The 16,067-nt window shown below is 38.8% G+C and overlaps 2 protein-coding genes and 1 long non-coding RNA gene across 3 annotated transcripts; 1 reads left to right on the forward strand and 2 right to left on the reverse strand.

Moving 5' to 3' along the window:
* Window positions 1-2: 2 nt before the first annotated feature.
* On the reverse strand, window positions 3-6,355 carry ppil4 (peptidylprolyl isomerase (cyclophilin)-like 4). Its single transcript, XM_027174152.2, has 13 exons — window positions 6,215-6,355; window positions 5,799-5,866; window positions 4,363-4,427; window positions 4,122-4,239; window positions 3,867-4,009; window positions 3,679-3,775; window positions 3,086-3,202; window positions 2,811-2,935; window positions 2,557-2,623; window positions 1,868-1,979; window positions 1,184-1,280; window positions 933-1,056; window positions 3-759 (listed from the first exon to the last, which is right to left on the reverse strand). The coding sequence occupies exons 1-13, from the start codon at window positions 6,282-6,284 to the stop codon at window positions 550-552; spliced, it is 1,413 nt and encodes a 470-aa protein (XP_027029953.1). The 5' UTR covers window positions 6,285-6,355; the 3' UTR covers window positions 3-549.
* A 2,434-nt stretch (window positions 6,356-8,789) lies between these two features.
* LOC125145473 (tripartite motif-containing protein 16-like) lies at window positions 8,790-11,579 on the reverse strand. The gene is made up of 6 exons (XM_047818413.1): window positions 10,910-11,579; window positions 10,403-10,498; window positions 10,030-10,263; window positions 9,634-9,793; window positions 9,434-9,493; window positions 8,790-9,343 (listed from the first exon to the last, which is right to left on the reverse strand). The coding sequence occupies exons 1-6, from the start codon at window positions 11,510-11,512 to the stop codon at window positions 8,814-8,816; spliced, it is 1,683 nt and encodes a 560-aa protein (XP_047674369.1). The 5' UTR covers window positions 11,513-11,579; the 3' UTR covers window positions 8,790-8,813.
* An 81-nt stretch (window positions 11,580-11,660) lies between these two features.
* LOC113660568 lies at window positions 11,661-14,167 on the forward strand. Its single transcript, XR_007143864.1, has 4 exons — window positions 11,661-11,972; window positions 12,084-12,185; window positions 12,272-12,356; window positions 12,544-14,167. It is a non-coding gene; the product is annotated as an uncharacterized LOC113660568 (long non-coding RNA).
* The last annotated feature ends 1,900 nt before the right edge of the window (window positions 14,168-16,067 follow it).

Raw genomic sequence — 16,067 nt, forward strand, 5'->3', positions numbered from 1 at the left:
TGTGTGATTGTGATGTTTGTTTATTTGAGCAGATGTGATACGAGGCCGTGAGACAGTTTAGGTAACGTTTCTAAACTCGCACTGACGCATGATGTACACCGGGGGGGGGCCTACATAGAAATAAACAAAATAAAAAGAAGGATGTAGTGAGGGCTTTAAGTTAATTATTAAACTCGTTCTGTTGTCAGTTTCTCGTATCTGGGAATAAATATGTTAAGGTGGATCTGAGGAGTCGGGACTGGGGCTTGACGGCTGGAGCCTTATGAGGAAAAATCCCAACGGGAATGAAATCTAAAATCCTTCAAGTGTTTAGGATCCAATTTATTTATATTTCAGGACATTTCCCACCCACATTATCTATTATGTTCTTTTCTAAACAAAAACACAAACTAATTACACACCTTTTGTGGTTAGGCTTTGATGCCCAGCTGCCATTTTGTCTCATACTCATTAACATTTAATTAACACTTTGTGTTTGCTCTGTGGACGTCACCCTGCGACGGTGTATGATGGCGTCCCATAACGATGCGCATCCCCCCCTTTTTAAAATCAGCGATACTGCCGGCTGTGCTCTTTGTCCTTTGACCTCTTTGGACTGCGGCTGCGATCACGTTTGTGGCTTTTCTGCTTGTGCTTACTGTGTTTATTATGGTGACTGTCCCTGTCTCTGTCCCTCTCTCTGTATCTGTCCTTGTCTCTGGAGCGAGACCGTGATCGCTGCTTGCTCTCTTTCCGCTCTCTCCAGCTCTGCGCAGCATCCTAGAGTGAAAAGAGTAAAAACGACAACAGGATTTATTAATAAAGACTCACATAAACTCATAAAGACCGTCCTGGACACAGGGAATGTACCACTTTACGTTTCTTACTCTAAATTCCCTGGAACTTTTCCGGTCTTGTGAAGAGAACAGAATATCTTTATGATTTTTACTCACTTTCGGTTTCTTTGCCCTCTTGTCGTCTTCATCGTCCGACTGCCGTCTCTTCTCCCGCTGTTTCCGGTCATCCTTCCTCCCCGCATCCTCCTCTTCCTCGTCCAGAAGAAGGTCGTAACGAGAGCTTTCGGGAAGGCGTTAAACAAACACAACCTCGGCTCTCGCAAATAAATAAATAAATAAATAAAATCTCTGACTGGAAGATAAATCTAGTTTATATTAGTTAAATGAACACAAGGCCAAAAGGATACTCCTGCTTGGGTTTGATTTTGTCTTTTAGAGCCAGTTTGGATCGGTTATCCAGGTCTTTCTCATAAGCCTTAAAGTCATCTTTAGTGTACTTCCCACCTACGACAGACAAAACCATCAATTATTATGAAAATTATGTTTTTGGTTTTTTTTACCTCTGATTTCTCAGTTTAACTTTAGAACAAAACTCTAGGGCTGCACGATGTAGAGAAAAATGTCGACTCATGAGTCGACTTGCTTGGTTCTCAAGGAAGATGCACACACACATTACTGACAATGCTGAAATTTGTATTTCTAGACTCAAACTAGCAACAACAAACAAATGCAAAATGTTTTCAAATAGAAATATAAAATAACACATTAATGCTGATTAATGAAAAGCCCAAGATCAAAACTGTAGGTGTACAGTGTATATACAATTTATATTATATATATATATAACCAACTTAAATGCAAGTTATACATGGTATTGCACACACACCATTATTGATATTTGGAGCAATATTACATGTAATTATTAAACTTGAATCGGCTAGGAAGAGGAAGAAAGCGACGCCTGATTAAAATCGGTTGTTACGCAAGGTTTCGAAGATGCCGTTAAAGATTAAATACCGAAAATGAACTTAAGACAGGCTAGTGATCTAAAAATGATGACTGTCAGGCACAGAGTGTACACACACACCTACCTTTACCCTTCCATTTGATCTTGGATACAGACTGGCTGAAGTCTACGTGGATGCGTCGGTCGTCGATCAGCACGTTGTCCATCTTGAAGAACGCTTTCTCACAGTCCTCCACCTGAAACACAAACGTTGGCGGCTCGAGTCCACGGACGATAAATTTAAAACTACGACTGGTTTAAACTGTCAGGGCAACGTACAGGACGTGAGACACAAGCAGTACTGCATTTCCACATCTATGGTTTCCTTATACGGAGAAAAAAAAAAAAAAAAAAAGGCTCCATGCTGCCCCCTGGAGTCCCTGAGCTGCAACTACATTTGCACAACAGCTCACCTGAAGCTTGGTCTCTGAACTTTCAGCTGTATCTTTAATGAGATATTAAACGTGCTTCGTACTGAGACATCACTTTGTTTGAGTTCCTGCTGAAACTTAAGACCCTCCTGTTCGCTTTAGAGATGATGGGAAGGGTCACCATGACGACGGCATTAGGAAAATGGTTCCTTTAATTTGCAGAATTTTATTTCTTTTTATTTTAATTAAACAAAATTGACAGAACCGACAAACAGGACTAAACAAAAAAGGTGTTTTTTTCTACTTCGGTCGTGCTGGTATGATTTAATAAATGTGCATCTTTTACCTAAACTTACAGCACCGAATGACTGAGATGGTGGGTTTCATACAGTGCGATACAAACCTTGTCAAACTCGATGAAAGCGTAGCACAGAGACTCGCCCGTCTTCCAGTCCCTGATGATCTCACAGCTGTGCACGAAAAAAATAAAGTACAGATAATTAACCTTCTGTCCGTCTCCGTCTCCTCTCTAGTATCTCCGCTTTCACTTAAATCCCCTAAAAATAATTCATTGATGATTTGAATTCAGCCCATTGAGTTTGTTTCTTTTGTTTTCTCATAAAGTGACACAGAGATGATGGAGGTAAAATCTCGCACCATTGGATTTGGCCGAAGCGAGAGAAGATGATCTCCAGGTCTTCATCGGTGGTGACCGGGTTCAGCTTACACACAAACAGCACGTTCTCTGGGGGTTTAATGTCTGCGTCAGGCAGGTCGCCAACCTGGGGGAACAAACACACACGTACACAAGAATTGTGTGTGAGAGAGAGAGAGAGAGAGAGAGAGAGAGAGAGAGAGAGAGAGAGAGAGAGAGAGAGACACAGAGAGAGAGAGAGAGAGAGAGAGAGAGAGAGAAAAAGAGAGAGGCTCACCATCTCCAGCAAGATGGCTTGTGTCTTTGCTTCCTTCTCTTTTATCAGTTCATCCAGCTCTTCTGCATCCTTCCCATCAGCATCGTTTATCATTTCATCAGCTCCAATACGGCCGCTCTACAACACACACACACACTTTCATCTAAATTTGCCTCATAATTCATTCCACAGTTTTACTCACCTAACTCATTCCAGCACCATAATCTAAAGTAACCAGTTTAAATCGATCAGTTAATCCGTCGGTCATTCAGAGTGTTAGTCACTAACAACTACAGTGAATCTGAAACGGTCAGTGAGTCAGGGGTCAAGAGTCAGGAGTCAGTAAATCTCTCAGTGAATCAGTGACTTAGGTGTGAATCTGAAACTGTCAGGAGTCAGTAAAACTCTCAGTGAATCAGTGACTTAGGTAGTCAGTGAATCTGAAACTGTCAGGAGTCAGGAAGTCTCTCTAAACTCTCTAAACTGACACGGTCAGAACGTCCATGCTTTGTTTGACCCACCGCACGTATAATCCTACATGAATGTGTGAGTTACATCTGGTGGAGCAAAAGCATTATGCTGCTGGTGCCTAACAAACTGGTTACAACACTCACGTCCAGCTGTCGTTTCGTGGGCTCTGGGGATCGGTCCGGCACTGGCAGACCTGGAGGGTCATCGAATGGGTCGTCCAGAATGACAGTGTGATTTATTCTGCAACCACAGCACAAGTTTTTATCACAACAATGCTCCAAAATGTGTGTCAGAAGAACTTCAAAGCAGCACATGGTTTGTTTCAGGTCACCTGATGTCCTGGTAAGGAATGAAGTCTTTGTCCACAAATGACTCGTTGATTTTGGCCAAGACGTCCATTCCCTCTGTGACCTCCCCGAACACGGTGTGAACGCCGTCCAGGTAGTCCAGGTTCTCTCCGGTAGTGATGAGGAACTGGTGAGGCCACACACACACACACCTTATATGTAAATAACTCTGATATCAGAAGACATGCATGTATTCACTTCATATCAAGAAGAAGAAAAATAAATAAATAAAGAATCACCTGAGATCCGTGCTGCTCGTTGCCATTGTTCACCATGGAGACAGTCCCCTTCTTCCTGTGCTTGATTCTGGGAGCCTTCTCTGCATCGAAGAAGCGTGCCTGATCCCCGTACAGCTTACTGACACAACACAACAAGTTTATAGTAATGTTTAGTAAATATTTTTCTATTTTTAAGAATTCTTTTAAGAATAAACATGGCAAGTGTATAATCCTGAAAAAGACTGAGGTGCTTCTTACTGACCAGAACACGGACTCTCCTCCTCGGCCAGTACCAGTAGGGTCACCGGTTTGGATGATGAAATCTCTCTGGATGAGGAAAGAAGACAGAACAGCAGCACTGTAATGACTCTGGAACAAGCTTCTAAAAAACAATTCACTACATTTACAGTGAAATGTCGGGCCACCAACCGTAAGGTTGTGAGTTCGAGCCCAGGTCCACCAAGCTGACACTGTTGGGCCCCTGAGCAAGGCCCTTAACGCTCAATTGCTCAGTTGTATAAAAATGTAAGTCGCTCTGGATATAATGGTGTCTGCCAAATGCTGTAAATGTGTCCGCACTGCGAATAATTCACGTGCAACAGGGTCGAACCCTGACCCCAGCATATTAAACTAAAGATCCTTTAAAATATCTTCATATCTACAAGTGCTGCATTATCAGAACTGTCAGTCATCACATCATCCGTATATATTACACACACTACTGCTGCTGTATATTGTACAAAAGCATATTACACAATAAATGTTAATTATACTACAGTGCACTTCTCACACTTTGTGTACATAACTGATGTGTCATATATTCTGTATTCATATTTAACTCATACTGTCTATTGTATCACATCTGTATTGTCTTGTACAGTGTTATTTATGTGTGTATTGTATAGTACAGTGTTATTTATGTGTGTATTGTATAGTACAGTGTTATTTATGTGTGTATTGTATAGTACAGTGTTATTTATGTCTGTATTGTATAGTATAGTGTTATTTTTGTGTGTATTGTATAGTATAGTGTTATTTATGTCTGTATTGTATAGTACAGTGTTATTTATCTGTGTATTGTATAGTACAGTGTTATTTATGTGTGTATTGTATAGTACAGTGTTATTTATGTCTGTATTGTATAGTATAGTGTTATTTATGTGTGTATTGTATAGTACAGTGTTATTTATGTGTGTATTGTATAGTACAGTGTTATTTATGTGTGTATTGTATAGTACAGTGTTATTTATGTCTGTATTGTATAGTACAGTGTTATTTATGTCTGTATTGTATAGTACAGTGTTATTTATGTGTGTATTGTATAGTATAGTGTTATTTATGTGTGTATTGTATAGTATAGTGTTATTTATGTGTGTATTGTATAGTATAGTGTTATTTATGTGTGTATTGTATAGTATAGTGTTATTTATGTCTGTATTGTATAGTACAGTGTTATTTATGTGTGTATTGTATAGTACAGTGTTATTTATGTGTGTATTGTATAGTATAGTGTTATTTATGTCTGTATTGTATAGTACAGTGTTATTTATGTGTGTATTGTATAGTATAGTGTTATTTATGTCTGTATTGTATAGTACAGTGTTATTTATGTCTGTATTGTATAGTACAGTGTTATTTATGTCTGTATTGTATAGTACAGTGTTATTTATGTGTGTATTGTATAGTATAATATCTTACCTGGACATTGTGAATGAGACAGTAGTTGTAGCACTTGATTTTACAAAGCTTCAAGAAGTTCAAGCAGGCTGCAGAAAACACGTAAATAAATAAACAAACAAGCAAACAAATATGCAAATCAGGTCATGACGTCAACTGACGACTTCCAAACGCACATCAGCTACTTTCCCCTGAAAACAGCTTCAGTACTGAGGGAGAAAACCCGTCTCTAACGCCTACTAGCACACAGCAATTTAATTCATTTCTTATCCTAATTCTACTATTCGAATATAACGACGAAATGCTAACAGATAAACATGGATGTGCTAGCTAGCTAGCTAGCTGCTAGCTGAGTTAGCGTTTATTAAAACAAATACCTCCTTGATATACATAGTAAACAAGAAAATGACACCTGATATTTTCGGTTAATTTCGTACCTTTAGGTCTTTCCTCGGTGTATAAATCAACTACAATGTCGCCTAACGTTGTTTCTAGCAACACCGCCATTCTGGTTCAAAATCAGAACGGACTGCGCATGCGCGTAGGCTAACGGCTAATTTTACCTCAGCGGTTATCATAGATATATACAATAGATGTCGCCTTGAAATAAAATCACCATAAATCGTCATGAATGCGATTTTCTAGTGTTTTTTTTTTGTTCTTTACAACGGCCAGACACGTATTTATCATTAAGTCCAGAGAAAAGTTAAGGTTTTGATATGAAGATAATCTACTTTTTCACAATATAATGGTGTAAGTTTATTATTTACATTCTTCCACTTGAGTAAACTTCAAATGAACAATCACTACTTAGCTTATAGCTTACTGCATGTAACACTGCTACAATGGTGTGACTATACATGTTCATTTAAACATTTAAATTGTATTGGTTTATTAAATATGATACACAAAGCAATTTGCAGGTGGAAGCAAATCACAAATTTGAGAGGAACATAATGTGAAAGTTAGATAGTTGAGGTGCCAAAGACTGTTCAACTGTTATTTATTCCTTTCCCGCAATACTTTTGCCACAATAAATAAATATTTACTAAAGTCACACAAACCAAAAAAAATAAAAAAAAGTTTGACTTTGAGGCTGAACTTGTGTGTTACACTGCCAAGCTAACTGGTGACATCCTTCCAGGACTGTCAGCTGAGTTAACCATTAAAATAAAAAGTGTTTAGCGTCCTTGCAACTTGTCCATGACTGACGTCTCTGTTTATCACCTTGGATTCTACAAACAGATTCAGATTCTGATTATTTTATTTAATGCCATGCAAGCATGGTAAAAATTCACAAATATCATGTAAATACAATAAAAACAAAACAAATATAAACAGCAAGTCATAATATACTTTTTTTGAATTAACATAAGATTTAAAAAATCGAGTTCAAGTTCTCTTTATTATCAATCTTCCACATGTACAGTACATACAGAGAATTGAAATTGTGTTTACTCTCAGTCCCAAGGTGCATGCAGATCCAAACCCTTATCAGGCACATTGTCATTAAATATGTCCATAATTGAATAACTTGATAAAAGAGCATTCTGCTTGTGTTAAGTCCAGGACAATCTAATAAAATCTGTTTGACAGATAAGGGAATCTTACAGAACATACATAAACTTGGGTCTTTTCACCTTTAAACAAAAAAGCATGGGTCAATTTTTAATGTCCTTATTAAGAGCTTCAGAATCTAGAAACGTTGTCGGTTTTCCTAACTGTCAAAAACTAAAGGGTAACTAGCATGGATTAGCTGCGGTCGTTAACCAAGGACTGGAACAAACCGACGTAACCAGAAATATAATTTCCTAACATTCAATATCATAAAACTCATTCTCACTTGTGAAACGTAATCCCTTGCTGTCAGGTTTTTATATTTCGTATGTTTGAAAAACCAAATGCAGCACAGAAGGCCGGCATCGTCCATGCATTTAAAGTACAAGAGCACTGTACAAAGATGGTGGCGGTTTTGATGCATTTTTAGGACCCCAAGGCGACATCTAAGTATAGATATCTATGAACACAACAATGGGGTGCCAACTACCCGCCAGAAAATTTATGACATAAAACATTCCAAAACTTAATATTTGAATTAAACAAAACATATTAACGTATGTTTATGTAGGTTTTCTGAGATTTATTTACACAGAGTTTATGATGAATTAATTATTTTATAAAATGTCATAAAAGCGGGGCCCACTGGCACCATCTCAGGGCCCCCAGTTTGAGAACCACTAGCCTAGACTACTTGTTCTGAGCAGGTGTTGTCAGTGAACAGGCTGTAAAACTGTTGGCTAAGTTACAGACACTCATGAAAAACTCATGCTGATTATCTGGGAAATGTTTCTAACAGCAGTCACAATGTCATTGTTTGTGTCAAACAAGTTGTGAATTTGTTGTGACATTAAAACAGGAGATCATGACTTATTCTGTGCTCAAAGTGATGCTCGTATCTCCAGTGGTTTTCTCTGTGAGTGAACGAGGATGATGCTGAACAATTCCAGGATCTGCTTTTTTTTTTCATTGGTTGTTGTGTTAAATCTTACCCAGATACAATAGAGCTATTTTCTGATTGGCAATTGTGTAGCCTCTTTTTTTGATTGGCTGAGAAGTGTCAGGCTCGACTAAGAACTCCAGGGGAGAGGCGCTTGATTCCTGCCTGATTCCATAGAGACAGCGGTGCGGACAGATACATTTTGGGCACTGCGGCATATTAAATATATGATAAATAGTACATTTTTCTGAGTGACAAATACAATGTGTGGTGGGAGGGCGTGACAAAAGACCGACATGAGGGACTGTCACGATCAATGCGTGACACACGAGAGCCCTGCTAATTGCAACTATGGATTATAATTCATAAAATTAAAAACAATATTCTGTTAATTCTGTTGTTTTTTTTTGTTTTTTTACATATTTTACATATTTAGACACTCACTCATATCAGATGTTTATTTGAATTAAGCTTAACCTAAAAAAAAAAAAAAGAATTGGTCGTTTTAATAATAAATAAAAAGTCATATTGCTAATATTTTATTTTGGATCACATAGTTTTACAGTTGATCCATAAGAGTAGAGCCCGAACCCAGCGTATAGAGGCTGAGTGAATGTGGTGTGGACTCTGTGGAGGAGCTTCATGGTGTCAGAGGCGCTGTAGAAGGACAGAGTTCCTGCACTGTGATCCACATACACTCCTATTCTGGTGGAAGGTGGACCCCTGAGGTCAGTATTAATGTTGTGAAAGAAGGTGAGAGAAGAAGAAGAACATTCCAGACTCCAGGACTGACTGTTGCCTCCAAACCAGCACTCAATACCATGACCTTTCCTGCTGATGTCTTTATATGAGACTGATATTAAAATGCATCTCTGACTGCTCCACTCCACCTCCCAGTAACAGCGTCCACACACACTCTCCTTACTCAGCACCTGATTGTAGTAGTCAAATCTCTCTGGATGATCAGAGTATCGCTGCCTTCTCTCACTATATGAAACCGCTCTGTTCTCCTCAGACAGAACAAGGTGATGATTTACTGTGTTGGGATCCAGAGTCAGATCACAGAAATCTAAACACGTGAAAAATGTGAACATGTTAGATATCAATCGCAGGATATATAGATGTGGACTGTGTGTATGTGTGTGTGTGTTACACATACAGTGAAGAAAATCTTTCCGGCTCTTTAGTTCTGAGAGTAAAATTATCTGAAGTTCTGCAGCTGTGGAGACACAGAAACAAAATGGAGATGGAAAAATCAGGTGCCGTAAAAGACTGAAACAATTTAAAGTGACAGAATTTCTGTCTGATATTTAATCAGTTTTATTTTAGACAACACATTATCAGGACCATTTCTCTCACCACGTCCAGAGATGTTGAAGAATTCCTCCTGGAAGATTTCCACGAGTCTCTTTTTCAGGTCAGAGAGAGATTTCTTCACTCCATCAAATGAGAGATGTTGACTGACAGTGATGCTGGATGTGTCGTCATGTCCAGAAGAGACACGAAGAGACTGGAAACTCTACAGAGAGAAAGAAGAACAACATAGAGAAGGAGAAAGTTGGAGAAATATACACATTATACATACAGGTGTGTGTGTGTGTGTGTGTGTGTGTGTGTGTGTGTGTGTGTGTGTGTGTGTGTGTGTGTGTGTGTGTATGTTTCAGACAGTGTGTGTTACCTGGATTAAATGGATGTGATGTGTGTGTGTGTGTGTGTGTGTGTGTGTGTGTGTTTCAGACAGTGTGTGTTTGTTACCTGGAGGAAATGGATGTGATCATGTGTGTGTGAAAGCTTCTCCATCTCAGTGACTCTCCTCTGAAGATCATCAATCTCCTGCTCCAGTTGCTCCAGGAGTCGTTCAGCTCGACTCAGTTCAGCCTTCTCCTGAGCTCTGATCATCTCCGTCACCTCCGAGCGCTTTTTCTCCATGAAGCTGATCAGCTCAGTAAAGATCCTCTCATTGTCCTCCACTGCTGTCTGTGTACTGAGCTGTTAGGAGACACACAACACATGAAGGGCCATTTAAAGCTCATCTCTCATTCTCTCTCTTACTGGGACTCTAAATGTCTCCATGTTGTCCATGTTGTGTGTGTTTCTAGGAGCAGCTCTGTCTCTGCTCACTGCTCACCTTTATAGTGTTCACAGTCTGTTTCAGCTCCTGCACCTTCTTCTGCTTCTCCTGGAGTCTCTGCTGGAATTTCAGCTGCTCCTCCTGTAGCTCATTCTGAGGAAAAATAAAAGACATTTCACTGTTTATAAACTTTACGAGCAGTTTATACAGAGTGTATGAGCTCAGTGTTTGAACACTAACTGCACAGAAAGGGTTAAAGTTCACTCGGGTTCTACGGAGCACCTTATTAAATAGAACACTGGATGTTGGCTGTTACAAAGTTCATAGTTAAACACGGAAATATATTTTAGTCTTTAATGAATATACTTGGGTTCCTTTGGGTTACATCACAATTAACAACAAAAGATGTATCGATTTTTTTCTTTTTTAATAATAATATATCCAAAGCTTAAAAGTTTAATATGAACCCTAAGTTGTAGCTTCTGCTTGGAAACCTTCAGCCACTTTACATTAGAAATATAAATTGTATGAACTGACTGAATAGATGAGACTTGTATTTCTCACCTCTTTCTCACTTCTGTAAGCTTTAACTGAGACGGTGTCGTGGCTTTTATGTTCATCCGTCATACACAGATAACAGATGAAGCTTTGGTCAGAACGACAGAAGATCTTCAACACTTCATCATGTTCAGAGCAGATCTTCTCTTGTAGATTTCCAGAAGCTTCGACTAACTTGTGCTTTTTCAAAACAGGAATTTCAAGATGAGGTTTGAGATGAGTTTCACAAAACGAACCCACACACACCAGACAGGACTTGACAGCTTTGTGTTTTCTCCCGGTGCAGAAATCACACTCCACATCTCCAGGTCCAGCGTAACAGTGATCAGGAGAAGCAGCTGGAAAGTCAGTCTTCTTCTTCAGTTTCTCCACCACTTCAGCCAGAATGATGTTTCTGCGTAGAACAGGCCTTGGTGTGAAAGTGTCTCTGCACTGAGGACAGCTGTAGACGTCCTTCTGATCCTCCTGATCCCAGCAGCCATTAATACACACCTTACAGAAACTGTGACCACAGGATAGAGTCACCGGATCCTTCAGGAGATCCAGACACACTGAACAGATGAACTGATCCACTGAAAGCTGATCTACTGAAATACTCGCCTCAGCCATTTTTCTGCAACACAGAGCAGCACGCTGAGTTTTTGTTGAAATGAACTTCCTGGTTCTGTGTGTGTATGAGAGAGAGAGAGAGAGAGAGAGAGAGAGAGAGAGAGAGAGAGAGAGAGAGAGAGAGAGAGGGAGGGAGGGAGGGAGGGAGGGAGGGGAGGAGCAGCACAAGGACATAGAGCTTATAAACGCCCCTTTTTTTAACTGTTTCTTCTCCCTCTAACCCCCTTCTATCATACACACTGTGTCAGAGAAATCTGCTTTTGGAAGTTGAACGTAGGCTGATGATATGTTTTGAGCGTAAAGTGAATATTTAATATGTTTTCCTGGAACTTACTTACTTCAATGCATTTTAAAATGAATATTATGTAAGATAGTGTGACCGGGATGAGACTACTTTCGCTTTAAGAGGATGTGTAGGATAATTACACAGGTGTTTAATCGCTTGATCTCGTTCCCTCTGGTACGTGTGTGTGCGTTGGAAGGACAGCTGTGACTAGTCTGTTACACCATCTTGTTAAAAACTATCGTTTCATTTCGTTTCCTCTGGTTCCTTCTGCTCCATGAAACACAGCTCAGTGCTCTAAAGGTTGCTGTGGATATTCTGTCTCTTCAGTTTGGTGGATTTAGTGGCTTTAGTGACTGCTGGGCATTCTTCAGGAGTGTCATTTATCAGGTAAAGACGTTGCAGTGTTGTTTTAAGAGTTGAAACGTCTAATTGCGGGATATTGCTTACATTAATAGTTGTTTGTGTTGCTACAGGTCATAAATGCAGACGCACAGCTTTCCAGAACAGGATGTGTAACAAATAACCAATTGCTCAATAGCACCTGATATCATTAGCCAGGTAATAATGCTGTTTTTATTCTCATTGAAGTGTGGGGTTTTTATTGTGTAATATGGAGAGATGGTCATGTTAAAATGGAACTGTTCATTGTAGTTTTATTCATATTGGACAAAGGGGAATGTCTTATACTGTGTATATTTAATGCTCTGTTTTTATTGAAATGTATTAAAGGTGTTTTTATTTATAGGAGTACTTCCTTTTCTGTTGACTTGGCAACCACTGATTCTTTCTTTGTATTTTTAATTTATTTTCTTTCTTCATTTATTTTGTATTTCTTTACACCATTATACACGATAAAATACAACATGGAATTATACGCTCCTGTTTTAGTAAGTTTGATCTGGGCATAAAATCTCCCTTGGGTTTGTGTAGGAATTGAGTTCTTGTGTATTGGGTGTTTTTCTTATTTGTTTATTATTTGGATTTGAGGTGCGATTGAAACATTTTTTTGTACAGGTTTAATTTTGATGTGATTTTTTTTATTGTGTTTATTTTGTTTATTAATGCTAGAACTCATTCCTTTTATGCCCAGTGGGTGTTTAAATCTGAACCAGTAGGGGGAGCTGTTGACAGTCTTTGTATATGTGGAGCTTCTATTTTACCATCGCTGTTGAATAAATTGTAAACTCCTTTGTACTCTGGCTTCTAATTCATTCATTTGAATTGCTTGAGCGTGTTGTCTTATTTTCTCCCACTAAGTTGTTAAAGTGGGGGTGGTGTAGTCATTCTCAGTTTAATTATCAAAATGAGGAATTTATACCTTATGGTTCACATGCTATGGTCACAATAGCAAGACTCAGCCGACTCAAAATCAGACCGATTGTGTTCTCTACATACGAGCTGCTTTTTCTTCTAATACCAGACGTGTCAAGTAACACAGTACAAATACTTCGTTACTTAAGTAGAAATTGAGTATCTATACTTTAATGGAGTAATAATTTCTTAGCATACTTTTTACTTCTACTCCTTACATTTTCACAAAATTACTTGTACTTTCTATTCCTTGCATTTTAAAAATAGCCTCGTTACTAATATTTCATTTCAGCTTATCATTAAAATAAAACATATTAAGATAAATCGCGCCATATAAATAAATAAATCGTGTCATCCGGATAGAGAGAATGTGGTTGTGGTTGGATGAGAAGTATAAACATTGTACCATTCCGACACCCTATTGGTTTGTACGTGATCTATTGCACCTGCACATTGACACAAATCACACTTCAGTTACCCAAATACGAAGATGTCTGTGGAAGAGGCTCAAAACGAAATGTCTCAACCAAGCACTAGCACCAGTGAGGAAGTTGGTAGCCAGGAAGACCAACCAACCCCAACCCTTATACATCCCTGGCTGTCCCTGGAAGAATTTTTTTGAAATGGTTGGATGGATAAAACTCATTAACCAAATGTTATCTGAGCTTATATTGTTACTATATGCAATATTTGTAAGTTAATTGTGCAAAGCTATAATCTACAGCTGGTTGATAAGTTATGTAGTAAGGATAGTCATGATCCATCATTTTGATCAATGATGTTAAGCACACAGCTGTTTGTTGTAACCATTGACTTCCATAGTAGGAAAACAAATATTATGGAAGTATAGTGATAAATGAAGACCATATTTTGATAAATGATGGTAAGCACACAGTTGACGGTACCATTGAATTCCATCATTTATTTTCCTACTTCCTACTGAGGATGAGGTAGCCTAGTGTTTAAGGTGTTGGGCTACCAATCGAAAAGTGGTGAGTTTGATTCCTATGTTCACCGAGCTGCCATTGCTTGGCCCCTGAGCAAGGCCCTTAACCCTCAATTGCTCAGTTGTATAAAAGAGAAAAATGCAAGTCTCTCTGGATAAGGGTAAATGGTCTGGTCTGGTAAATGTGAAAATGATTACACAATTTTTCTTTTTGGGTGAACTATCCCTTTAATGTGTGTAAATTCTTTGGAGACAGTATAGAGACACACTACCCAATACACAACAATAGTGTCATATGGTCTAAATTGCCCTGATTTTTGTTTTTAATCCACAGACTTTGACTACATCAGAAACCACAGAAACTCTCACAACTTCCATTTAGAGGGATGTACATTGACGGTGTCATTTTAGACAGCAACTTGTGTTTTAAAAATCGTATCGCCCATACTACCAAATCAGCCTTCTTCCACCTTAGAAATATTGCCAAGCTGAGAAACATCCTGTCTGTATCTGATGCTGAGAAGCTAGTTCATGCGTTCATGACCTCTAGACTGGACTATTGTAATGCATTACTAGGTGGTTGTCCTGCATCTTTAATAAATAGGTTACAGTTAGTCCAAAATGCAGCTGCCAGAGTTCTCACTAGGACAAGAAAGTATGACCATATAACCCCAATGTTATCATCTCTACACTTTACCTGTTAAGTTTAGAACTGATTACAAACTGCTGCTACTTACGTACAAGGCTCTTAATGGTTTAGCTCCCATGTATCTAACTAGTCTTCTAACACGTTACAATCCTTCACGCTCTCTGAGATCACAAAACTCAGGACTTCTGGTAGTTCCCAGAATATCTAAGTCTAATAAAGGTGATAGAGCGTTTTCTTATTTACCTCCCAAACTTTGGAATAGCCTTCCTGATAGTGTTCGGGGCTCAGACACACTTTCCCAGTTTAAATGTAGATTAAAAACTCATCTCTTTAGTCAGGCGTACACATAATACATCCCATAATATCATGCACCAGTACATCAGACCTACACATTTTTATGAACAGCAGATATGTTAATCCCTCTCCACTGCTTCTCTCTTTGTACCCATCCCGAGGCATCCAGACATTGTACCAGCTCCTACCGTCCTCTGAGGGACGAAGCCTTTGGACGTCCACTGAGCCGAGGCAGACACTGGGAATCCTGAGGCATCTCCAGTTGGACTCTGTGATACTAAGGAGATCCGAAGTCCATGATCCTTACACCAATACAATATTTGTTTGACTGTATATTACAATCACACCCCCAGTGTCACCCATATGAGGATGAGGTCCCCCTTGAGTCCGGTTCCTCTCAAGGTTTCTTCCTTTACCAATTTAAGGGAGTTTTTCCTTGCCACTGCTGCCTGAGTCACCTCAGACTTGCTCATAAGGGGATAAATACATACAGATTGTGAACTATATATATCTAATAATAATCTTGAATTTTTTACTCTGTCAATTCTTTTTCTTTTATTATTCGTTATTTCTTTTATTAATCCTTATGTTTACCTTCTGCTCTATGTTTATGTTCTGTAAAGCTGCTTTGAGACAATGTCTATTGTAAAAAGCGCTATACAAATAAACTTGGCTCAAAGAACCTTGAAAACAGCTGCTTTTGCGGCTGAACAAAGGATATTGGTAACTCTTTGTCGCATGTTCTGTGCTTCCCTGTTGTTGTTTACTCTGTTGTTGTTTGGTTGTGTTTGGTTCAATAAAGGTTATTGATGACATGCCTCTGAAGTTTGACTTTTTGCACCATTACTATACTTATAGCCAATAGTCATATCTTCTGCTCCATGAAACACAGCTCAGTAGTACACATATATTAATGTATATTCTTTAGGTAAATTTTTCAACATTAATTAAACATATTAATATAACATTACTGTCATCTTTAGTTTTTTGGAGTAGTACACAATAGGCCCCTGTGGCACAGCCAAAGCTTTTGTCCTTAATGGCATTTTTTTCCTTGCATTACTTTTAC

Source organism: Tachysurus fulvidraco, chromosome 9, assembly GCF_022655615.1.
Source record: "Tachysurus fulvidraco isolate hzauxx_2018 chromosome 9, HZAU_PFXX_2.0, whole genome shotgun sequence".
Classification (NCBI taxonomy): Eukaryota; Metazoa; Chordata; class Actinopteri; order Siluriformes; family Bagridae; genus Tachysurus; species Tachysurus fulvidraco.

Bases quoted from the DNA above. Each gene is read 5' to 3' on its own strand.
- ppil4 (XM_027174152.2), bottom strand. From the start codon at position 6,284: ATGGCGGTGTTGCTAGAAACAACGTTAGGCGACATTGTAGTTGATTTA. The intron at 1,281-1,867 runs GTAGGTGTGTGT...TGTCTGTCGTAG, and splicing joins GATCAAATGGAAGGGTAAAG to GTGGGAAGTACACTAAAGAT. The intron at 1,057-1,183 runs GTATCCTTTTGG...CCTTCCCGAAAG, and splicing joins AAAATCAAACCCAAGCAGGA to CTCTCGTTACGACCTTCTTC.
- LOC125145473 (XM_047818413.1), bottom strand. From the start codon at position 11,512: ATGGCTGAGGCGAGTATTTCAGTAGATCAGCTTTCAGTGGATCAGTTC. The intron at 10,499-10,909 runs GTGAGAAATACA...ATTTTTCCTCAG, and splicing joins CTTACAGAAGTGAGAAAGAG to AATGAGCTACAGGAGGAGCA. The intron at 10,264-10,402 runs GTGAGCAGTGAG...GTCTCCTAACAG, and splicing joins AGACTGTGAACACTATAAAG to CTCAGTACACAGACAGCAGT.